Consider the following 11,544-nt stretch of genomic DNA (forward strand, 5'->3'; position numbering starts at 1 on the left):
CTTTTGATATTCCTTCTTCATTTGCACCATTATAAAGTACTTCCTCTGTGGTAGGGGAAGCTAAATTTTAGTTTCCTTTCATTGATTTTATAATAAGAGAAAGGATTAAAGGGAACCTTTTCAGCATAGGATGTGTTGTACTAAATGCACAGGAGCCACCAAAGAGAAAATGTTATCAGATGTTTAGGTGATGTAAATGTTATCAGATGGACAACTAATGAACAATTGTTGACATATAGAAATGATTCCTGAGGTGGAGTAAAAATTCTGTTCACATAGGAATACAAAGAGTATCGAACAGATTTTCTGATAATCATGACCTTTAATTGCTCTGTACAAGATAATTGTACAGTTGCATACTGATGTATAATACGAGGAAATAAAACTTGAGATTAGAGGCTGAGAAGTATATCAACCAAATTACATTGTAGTGTGGATGGGCATTATAACTCATTACTTCAAAAAATTTAGTTGATCGTTACAGGAGGCAGAGATAAAGACCAGATAATTCAAAAGATATATCATGTTCTTGGTTGGGAAAGGTAAGTAGGAAAAGAGAAAGTGCTTTCTATGTTTATATATGAATTTAATGTAATTTTTCCTTGGAATATTTTGTGAAATTTGAAATATTATGTTGAAAACAAAAGTCAACCCAAAAAAGGAAAAAGCCATCCAATTATATTCGTATGTGTCTATATATTTACATTTTATAGTGTTTATTTTGCAAGGTGTGTCTCAAAATGTACATTATTTTGATCCAACAGTTTCATTTTTGAGAAACTATACTGCAGATGTACTCATAATTATGTACAATGACATATGAATGGTTTGTCACAATAATTGAGAAGTTCTACTGGCATTTAATGAGCAGGGTTCAGGAATACAAAACATCCTGCAACAAAGAATTATGCTTGTTAATAGTACCTAAGTTGAGAGGCATTGTTAAATTCTGGGGATGCGGAGATAAACAAGCAAAGCCAAGTCCTTTATTGTTTTGTTTTGTTTTTTTAATATTTATTTATTTATTTGGTTGCACCGGGTCTTAGTTGTGTCAGGTGGGCTCCTTAGTTGCGGCAGTCAGGCTTCTTAGTTGTGGCATGCATGTGGGATCTAGTTCCTGACCAGAGATCGAACTCGGGCCCCCTGCATTGGGAGTGCGGAGTCTTAACCACTGCAACACCAGGGAAGTCGCTATTGTGTTTTCTAGTGAGAGAGATGGCATCTTATATTTGCTTAGTGTCTATGAAAATCAAATCAGGGTAAGGGACAAAAGGGGGACAGGAGTAGCTAATTTAGCTGGAGATCAGGGAAGTCCTATCTGAAGAGGTAATATTTGAACAAAAACTTGAATGACCTGAGGGAATGAGCCGTGCGTAGATGGAGGGGTGGGGTGAGTACATTCCAGGCAAAGGGCATATCAAGTGTAAAAGCTCTGAGGAAGGAGCAAGCCTAAGGCAGCCCAGGAATAGAAACAAGGTCAGTGTGGCTAGACAGAATGAGTAAGGGGACAATGTAGACAGTGTATCAGAGACATAGGCAGGGTTTACATGATGTCAGGCCTTGCAAACCATGGTAGAGTTTGGGTTTTATTCTGAATGCAGTGGGAAGCCATCAGAGCTTTTTTGTTTGTTTATTTGTTTGTTAAGCATGGAAGTGACATATTCACATTTATTTATGTTTTAAAACAATTACTCTGGCTGTTACGTGGTGGACTGACTATGGGAGCCCAGAAAGACTAGTTAGTAATCTCATCCAGTAAGCATAGGCAGGAGATATTGGTGACTTAGAGTAGGCATTTTGAGAAGCATTTGGATTCAGGATTTTGAAGTCTTTCCTTTCAAAAAGGAGGGAAATCTTGGTTGAATTAAGCTGTTATGGTCATGGCACATTTATTACTAGTCTTTTCTAAGTCCCTCTATTGTTTTGTTTTGTTTTTCTTATCTGTGACCTCTATTTTCCTTACTCCCTCTCCCAACTATACATGTTTCTATTGTATTTAGTATATGCCTCAGAATACATATATTATTAATTTTTTAATATGTAACGTTTTGGTGGGAAAAATATTTTAATTTTACATAAATGTTATGGTGCTATTCAGTCGTTCTCAAACTTTAGCATGCATCATAATTACCTGGAGGGCTTGTTCAAAAACAGATTGCTGGAGCCCACCCCAGAATTTCTGATTTTTTAGGTCTGGGATAGACCCTGAGAATGTATATTCTAACAAGTTCCTGTGTGATGCTGATGTACCACACTTTGATATGAATGTGACCACCCTGAGAATCACTGCTGTAGCTGTCTTTCTGTTGATTTTTGTTTTTACATATCAGTGTGTTTTTAAGATCTGTCTGGGTTTCTGTCTTCTCCATAGTATCCCATAGTATACATCTATGACTTTTTAGTTCTCTTTCTCAGTGGTGGACACTAGGTTGCCTCCAGTTTCTTTCTATCATGAACACTGCTGTGAAGCACACCCTTATATAAATCCACTTATGGTCCCATGTTTTAGTTTCTCTGTGTTTTATGAACAAGAGTGGGATTGCTAGGGAAAAGGGTACCTACCTTCATATAACACTTGAACTGATTATTGTAGATCACTCTTCAGAACAGCTGTACCAGTCTATACTCCTACCAGCAGCACCTAAGGGTTCATATTTCCTCCTGACCCTCTTCCAGAATTTGGTTTTATCTCATTTTCTAATATTTACCAAAATGATAAAGTAGTATCTTATTGTCATTTCAATTAATATTTCTTTAATTACTAATGACACTGAGCATCTTCTCATATATTAGCCATTCCACCCATACAATCACTGTTAAGAGTTTCTTGTATGACATTTCAGAGATAGGTTAAGCATATACAAACATATTTGCATATATGTTTTAAAAAATAAATGTACTTATTAAGGTACATTGCCCTTTAAGTGCTGCTTTATCTGGGTCCCACAGATTTTGACATGTATTGTTTTTATTATCATTCAGCATTTTTTAAAGAATTATCTTTAAACCCTAAGACAATGAAGCAGTATGTTTTTTGTTTCTAGTCATGTGGGATTTTTTTAGAGTTAGTATTTTGTTACTGATTCTAATTAGCGTAATTTAATTAGAGAACATAATCTGAATAATATTCATTCTTTGGAATTTATTGAGACTCCCTTTGGAATTTATTGTGGTACCCAGTAGATTTTTGTGACTATCCCATATATACTTGAAAATAATGCATTCTGTACTTGTTCACTTGTTCTCTATAAGTTTGATTATTTTTGTTTGCTTGAAGTATGATTTACTTTTGGGTCTGCGTCAAAATCTCCAGCTACAGTTATTGATTTATCTGTTTCTCACAGTAGTCCTGTCAATTTTTGCTTATGTTTTGAAGCTGTATATGAATGAGATATGTATATTTTATGATTAGACTCTATGATTGGTTTTCATTATTCACAGATTCTGTATTTGTATATATGCCTCCCTACTAAAATTTATTTGTAATCCCAAAATCAATACACATAGTGATTTTGAGGTCCTAGGCCCTCTCAGCAGGAGGATCTAGGAGATATATATGTGTATGCGTGTGTATATATATATATATATACACACGCATACACATATATATATGTACACACACACACACACTATATATATATATATATATATATATATATATATATATATGTAGCTTGGTTATATATAGTGTGTATATATATATATTATATACATATATAACTTGGGTTAATTCTCCCCCATCCCATCCCTTTCTTTGTTACTTTGTTTTCCATTTCTAATACAGTTAGGCTCATTTGTTACTGTTCATATTATATTTGGGGTTTCTATCACATGCTGGTTGATTTAAATACTTATTTTGAGTAGTTTTAATACCCAAATAATTTTAATTACTGTGGTTCTGGAGGTCAAACCTATCTGAAGAGGTATGCTTTGAGAAGTGTCACTCCGGCCTCATCCCTCCTAACCTGTTCCCAGTCTCCACTTCTTTCCACCCATTTCCTCTATGCCTGCTCTAGGTAACCAGTCTCTTTAGTTTATGATTTATCTTTCCCTTATTTCTTATGCACAAATGAGCAGCTAATATATGTTTTTCTTATACCCCTTCTTTATTACATAAACAATAGATACTCTTTCATTTTGCTTTTTTCTTAACAGCGTATCCTAGAAATTGCCCCAAATCAGTTTATAGAGAGATCTTTCTCACATTTTTTTTCATAGCTTCATAGTACTTCATTGTGTGGATGTATCATAATTTGCTCAGCCTCTCTCCTTTGTATGGTCATTTAGGTTGTTTCAAATACTTTGCTATTACAAACAACACTGCAACCTGTGTGTATGTATTTTCTTATTGTTGGAAGTGTATCTTCAGGGTAGGCTCCTAGATGTGGTCAAAAGTTAAATGTGTATGTGGTTTTGTCAGTTCTTGCTAAATTGTTTTACACCATGCAAATTATTTTTATGTAGTCAAATTTACCCATCTTTTCTTTTTTTGCCTTTGGACTTTTAGTCATTAGTTTTAAAGTTTTTCCTTACACTAAGGCTAAAGAAAACTCACCTACATGTTTTCTTCTAGAACTTGTATGGTTGCATTTTGATATTTAGATCCCTTATCCATTTGTTATTCATTATGTGAGATATGGTTCTAATTTTTTTTTTGAAATAGCACCAGTTGTCCCAGAGACATTTATTAAGAAGCTCATCATTTCTCCAGTGATTTAGGGTGCCACCTTTCTTATATCTCAAATTTTTATATGTACGTGCATTAATTTCTGACCCATTTTATTCCACTGGTATATTTATCTACATATAGTGCCAGGACCACTATTTTAATTTAGGAAGTTTATAGTATGTTTTAACCATCTTTTTCAGTGTCTTTCTGGCTGTTTCCTGGCTGTTCTTACATGTTTATTCTGCCATATAAATTTTATTATCAACTTGTCTAACTCCATAAAATAGCTTATGGTATTTTTATTGGAAATGTAATGGGTTTATAAACTAGGAAAAACTATAATCTTTTCTTTTTTCTTTGTTTTGGCTGCACTGTGCAGCATGTGGGATCTTAGTTCCCCGACCAGGGATGGAACCCTCGCCCCCTGCAGTGGGAGCGCAGAAGCTTAACCACTGGACCGCCAGGGAAGTCCCAAGAACTGTAATCTTTTAATGCTGAATCATCCTATCCAAAAACAGGGAATGTCTTTCCATTTGTTCATGTCTACTTTTGTGTCTTTCAGGAGTGTTTTTTTAACTTTTTCCTGGTATGAGTTTTATACATTTCTTGTCAAATTTATTCCTATGTAGTTAATCTTCTTTGCTGCTATTGTAAATGGAGTTTTGTCTACCATTGTGTCCCACTTACTGTTTGTGTATATGAAGGCTATTTTGTATGTTAATTTTATATCCTTGCATGTTACTGAATTTTTTATTAGTTTAGTTGTATCATTGATTCTTCTAGAGTTTATCAGGTATGCTATTATATCATCTGCAAATAGAGATAGTTTTTGTTTTTCTTTACTCATTGTTAAGCCTCTAACTGATTTGTCTAATTCAGTTGGCTAATACCTCTAGTACAATGTTGAATAGTAGTGGTATTAGTGGATATCCTTGCCTTGTTCCTGATTTTAGTGGAAATGTCTCTACTGTTTCTCCACTAAATAAAATACAGGTTTTAGGACTAAGGTATGTGTGTGGGTGACTTTATTGTAGAGATCTAGATATTTGGATGGAACATGGGAACAGAAATTAAGAGATTTCTATGAAGGCTACTCTCTTACATTCTTTCAAATTCTAGGGCAGGGAGTTCCCTGGAGGTGTAGTGGTTGGGACTCTGTGCTTCCACTTCAGGGGGCACGGGTTCAATCCCTGGTCGGGGAACTAAGATCCCACATGCCATGTGGCACAGCCAAAAAAAAAAAACCCCACAAAACCAAAAACAACAAAAAATTCTAAGGCAACAGCACAACACACTCAAAAGCTGGAATTCTTCATGTTTCAACTTGGGACTATCAATGAGATACGCCATTATAGCAAGTCATTTGAATTTGTATAAATTGTCTTTATGTGTTATTGTGATCAAAAATAAAAATTTTATCCTTGTGTTTGTCTTGTAGTGTGTGCTGTTTTTATGGAGTTTAAAGATTAATCATCCCAAAACATTGTTTCTGCTTCGAGGAAATCATGAATGCAGGCATCTTACAGAGTATTTCACCTTCAAACAGGAATGTAAGTATAATCACTCCTCCAGAACTTTTTAAGTTATCCTTTAGCCAGTCCCAGCGAATTAAACACAAAGAAAAGAAACTAATGGACCTCAAATGCTTCCTGTTCTGTTTTTGTTTTTGTTTTGTTTTGTTTTCTGGTGAGAACCTAGATTCCGCTTTGTAACACTTGTTTTGAAAATAACTTTTGAGTATCCCCCTGGGTCTATAAGTAAGACATTTAGGATATTTGGAAAACATTAAAAAGTCCAAAGATATAAATTGTCCACAATTACACCACTTAAAATTAATCACTGTTATCTCACTATTTGGTATATAGTCTTCTATTCTTTTCTGTGTACATAAAAACCTATCATTGGGCTTCCCTGGTGGTGCAGTGATTGAGAGTCCGCCTGCCAATGCAGGGGACGTGGGTTCGTGCCCCGGTCCGGGAAGATCCCACATGCCGCGGAGCGGCTGGGCCCGTGAGCCATGGCTGCTGAGCCTGTGCGTCTGGAGCCCATGCTCCGCAACGGGAGAGGCCACAGCAGTGAGAGGCCCATGTACCGCAAAAAAAAAAAAAAAAAAAACCTATCATGAAATAGTTCAGATATATCTATATCCATACAATCCTTCCTTGATTTCCGGGGAATTGGTTCCAGGACCCCCACAGATACCCACATCCTCAGATTCTCAAGTCCCTTATCTAAAATGGTATAATATTTCCATATAACCTTCATATATTCTCCTGTATTCTTTAAGTCATCTCTAGATTATTCATAATACCTAATACAAATGCTATGTAAATAGTTGTAAATACAATGTAAATGTTATGTAAATAGTTGCTGGCCCACTGCAAATTTAAGTTTTGCATGTTGGAACTTTCTGGAATTTTTTTCCCCCAAAATATTTTAGTTCCGCAGTTGGTTGAATCCATGGATGCAGAACCTGTGGATATGGAGAGCCAACTGTATATATTTTTGCAATAAAGTTAGGCTCATAGTATATGTACTATTTAATAAACTGCTCTTTTCATGTTATGTAATAGCATTTTTCCATTTTATTAAATATTTTTTAACATGACTTTAAAATATAATATTAGTGTTTTTAAAGTATTCCATCTTATGAATGTACTATCGTGTGTGGCCAATTTAGTAGCAACTGTAGGACATTTAGGTTGATTCCAACTATAAATAATACTGTAATAGTAAAAAAAAAATTTATTATTAAAGGTAGAATTTTTTTGAAACTCAAAACATTACAAGCTGATTTAAAAAACAAAAACAGGGAATTCCCTGGTGGTCCAGTGGTTAGGATGCCGTGCTTCCACTTCCACTTCCACGAGGCCCAACTAAGATCCTGCAAAGCCTCAAGCTGTGAGGCGAAGCAAAAACAAAAACAAAAACCTCACAGATTTCTTTGACCAGAATCTAGGTACTCACAATTGGCTCTAAGTAACATGCAGCATGATGGTGACTATATTGGGCTTGTTTGGGAGAACTTGCCTCTGGACATTTGCACGTATCATCTCTTGTTTCCCCAGATGTCTATCTGCTTAGAAGACCTACATCCTTACTTCATTCGTGTCATAGCCTCAGAGATTTTCTTCCCTGCTTGCTTTTTCTAAATTAAAATCTCATCACTTTATTCTCATACCCTACTTTTTTTTTCCCATAGCATCTATCAATACCTGAAATTTTTATATATCCTATATATATAATTTATATTTTTTTAATATATTTATTTATTTACTGTCTTTCTCTTCCACCAGAATTTAAGCTGCATGACAGCAGGGAGGTGTTTTGTTCTCTGTTGTTTTTCCAGAACACTATCTAATAAGTCATAGTAGATGCTTAACAAATATTGGTTGAATTAAATTGTTGAATGAATGATTCTTTGTGATTTATATCTTTAGGATAGACTCTCAGAAAAGAATTACTAGGTGTCAGGGCATGAACATTTTAAAGACTTTTGGTACATGCTCTAGCACTCAGAAAAATTATATATCAGTTTATACTACATGGAATTTTTGTATTGTTATAGTGAAAGGAAAATACTGAAATAAAAAACAGAATTATACCTTTTTTGATTTCTAAAGTGTTAGTATATTCTTTATAAAATAAGAAAGGTAGAATAATCTCTTGTCTAGCTCTAAAGTCTACCTCTTTCCCCCCATAATCCTGAATATATAAAAATGCTTTGGAACTTCCCTGGCGGTCGACTGGTTAAGACTGCACTTCCACTGCGAGGGGGCAAGGGTTCCTCCCCTGGTCAGGGAAGTAAGATCCCACCTGCCATGTGGTGTGGCCAAAAAAAAAAAAAAAAACCTTTATTGTTCATATAATTGATATTTTGATCATGGATTTTACTTTGTGTCCTATTCAAATTTCTCTTCAGATTATCATCTTGGAGGAATATATTATATTTGAAGTTTTATTACCAAAAGAATATTCAAAGTTGAAAAAAAACTTTGAAATTTGTTTTCAGAGACTCAGTTTATTCAGCTGCCACAAAATCCCTCTACTTACAACTTGAGAATGTTCCCAATGCTCATTTTAACTCTTGTTACCAGTAGCTTCCTGCATTGAAGTTAGCAGTTGTGATGACAGCCTTCCGCCTAGTAACGCCTGAAATGAAAGGTCTTTCTTATTGAAAGAAATTTTAGAGTGTGAACACTTAAAAACCCTGTGAGAGAAAAGTCAGCTACAAATGGGCAAGATATAGATCATTCCAGGCCTTGGAACTTATTGAAATAAACACTTTAAATCAGTAATTAACCAGGAAGTTTAAAACAAATTAGACCTACTGTTGGTGAGTGTTTAAATTGGTGGAAAGTACTTGAAGAGTAATTTTGGAATATCCGTAAAAATTTCTGACCCAGCAGTTTGGCTTCTAGGAGTTTATCATGCAGATTGTATCTTTTCTTTTTTTAATTTATTTATTTTTATTTTTATTTATTTTTGGCTGCGTTGGGTCTTTGTTGCTGCAGGCGGGCTTTCTCTAGCTGCGGAGAGCGGGGGCTACTCTTCGTTGTGGTGCACGGTCTTCTCATTGCGGTGGCTTCTCTTGTTGCGCAGCACAGGCTCTAGGTGTGCAGGCTTCAGTTGTGGCGCACTTGCTTAGTTGCTCCGTGGCATGTGGGATCTTCCTGGACCAGGGCTTGAACCCGTGTCCCCTGCATTGGCAGGTGGATTCTTAACCGCTGCACCACCAGGGAAGCCCTATATCTTTATTTTTTAATACTGCATGACAAATTACCACAAATTTAGCTGCTTAAAACAGCACATTTGTTATCTCATAGTTACTGCCGGTCAGAAGTCCAGGCACAGTATGGCTAAATTTGCTGCTCAGGGTCTCAATGGGCCAAAATTAAGGTGTCACCAAGGGCTGTGTTCTCATTTGGAGCTTGGTGTCTTCCAAGCTCACTAGTTGTTGGTGGTCCTTATTGACTGTAGGATTAAGGCCCCTATTTTCCTGCTAGCTGTTGGCTAGAAACTGCCCTCAGTTTCTAGAGCGCAAATGCATCTCTCTGCCTTCCTCTTCTGTGATCAGCCAGCTGGAGAAAACCCTCTGCTTTTCAGAGGCTCACCTGATTAGGTCAGGCCCATCCAGGAAAATCTCCCTTTTGCCATAATGATACATAATCATGGGAGTCTCAGCGTATTTCCAAGTTCCACCCACTCACAGGGGCACAGATTATACAAAGGTATAGGTCATTGCAGGTCATTTTAGAATTCTGCCTACCACACTATATACTCAAAAAGATAAGAAGATATGGATGTATAAGGATGTTCATTATAGTGTTAATTGTAAGAGCAAAAAAAATAATAAGGGATAATATATCTAAAAAATGGAATGGTAGGCAGCTGTTGTAAGATCAAGGTGGATCTAGATGTACTGATATGGAGAGCTGTTCAGATATATTGTTAGGTGATGGAAGCCATTTGCAGAACATGTATAGTGTGATCTCCTTTGTAAATTAAAAATATATAAGGTGCAGAAGTAATTGGTAACAGTGATTACCTGTGGCAGGCTGGATCAGGAGGACTAGTACTTTTAATTTTTTATCTTCCCATAGGACTCCGTGAATTAGCTTTTCATCACCACTATGTAATACTATTATAACAATTTTTTAAACTGGTAACTTTCAAATTATCCATTTAGGGCCAAGCATTTAAAAGGCTTTTTAAAGCATCCCAGGTAATTCTGTAGCACACTGCTGGTTAAGAACACCTCTTCCAGAGGCTTGGAAAGTATCTCCTGTTTGTCATTTGAGAACCACTTCATCAAGTACTTTAAAAATTGGAAATATTTTGCATTGTTTTTCTAAGCCAAATATTAGGGTGGTCCTCATTACACCTCTGTTTCTTTACCTGGGAAAATTAAACAGTGCCTATCAAGCAGTTAACAAAGGCCCTGGAATGCTCAATATTTGGCAATAGATAAGTAATGAAGAAAAAACTGTGTATGGATGCCTCTGAATTAAGATTCATGTTTTTTTCGGTAACATTCTATCTAATTCTTCCTCTGTTTTTTCAGAGTTCTTTTTTTGATTAGTATAATTGGTTCAGACTGTTTTCAGAAAATAGAACAATAGGTTTGGGAAACATTTTGAGTGTGTCATTTTGCACAGGATTTCTTATCTCAGGTTTTTCTTTGCTTTTCACAGCTTTAATTTAGTTAAACCACGTTTCTTTCTTTTTCTCTTATCGGCCAATATACTCCTGTTTCATTCTAATGCTGCATCCGAAATGTTAATAAATCTTGGAATAAGCACACAAATTCAAGTACAATTTCAAATTTTGTTCCTATATAAGGAAAGAGCATGTGTGCCACTTTGCATGAGTGTTTTTACTGATAAGCTGATCTTTCTTAAAGGGCCACTGTAACGTTTAGAATCAGCGCCTTATAATTACTGTTAAGTGATGCTTAGTTCCAAATTGTGCAGCTGCAATCTTGTTAATATTTCTAGGAGGGGCAGGTGGAGGCTTTTCTTTTCTTATATCAAGTTTTAAAGTGCTTTATATTGCAGAGATTTTTAAAATTTCTTTCAAATCCAGAGATAATTTGAGTAGCAAAGTATAACAGTTAATTTTTGACATATCATTTATCTTTGCAAAAACATCTCTTTATTGTTACGTACTTGGAAAGCAAGAAACCTAGTGGTTTTATGATTCCATCTCATAGCTCTGGGTCCATATTTCTAATTTCTTATTTCCAAGGGCCCCTTTTTTGATGTGTAGTTAAACAGCTTACTGAAATTACAGGAGGTTCCAGAAACTCCTGTAATTTTGCTAATGAAAACAGTATTGTTATCACAGGTTGATTTTTTTTTTTTTTTTTTTTTTTA

General features: G+C 35.5%; 1 protein-coding gene across 5 annotated transcripts in view; it reads left to right on the forward strand.

The window, feature by feature from the left end:
* PPP3CC (protein phosphatase 3 catalytic subunit gamma) overlaps positions 1-11,544 on the forward strand; it is an 88,978-nt gene that overhangs the window by 44,702 nt on the left and 32,732 nt on the right. For all 5 annotated transcript variants that reach the window (XM_024747708.1, XM_024747704.1, XM_024747705.1 and 2 more), the window contains exon 4: positions 6,108-6,219. In XM_024747708.1, the coding sequence (XP_024603476.1) occupies positions 6,108-6,219 (112 nt within the window). The remainder of the gene's footprint in view (positions 1-6,107; positions 6,220-11,544) is intronic.

Source organism: Neophocaena asiaeorientalis, unplaced genomic scaffold (genome assembly GCF_003031525.2).
Source record: "Neophocaena asiaeorientalis asiaeorientalis breed wild unplaced genomic scaffold, Neophocaena_asiaeorientalis_V1.1 scaffold429, whole genome shotgun sequence".
Taxonomy (NCBI): domain Eukaryota; kingdom Metazoa; phylum Chordata; class Mammalia; order Artiodactyla; family Phocoenidae; genus Neophocaena; species Neophocaena asiaeorientalis.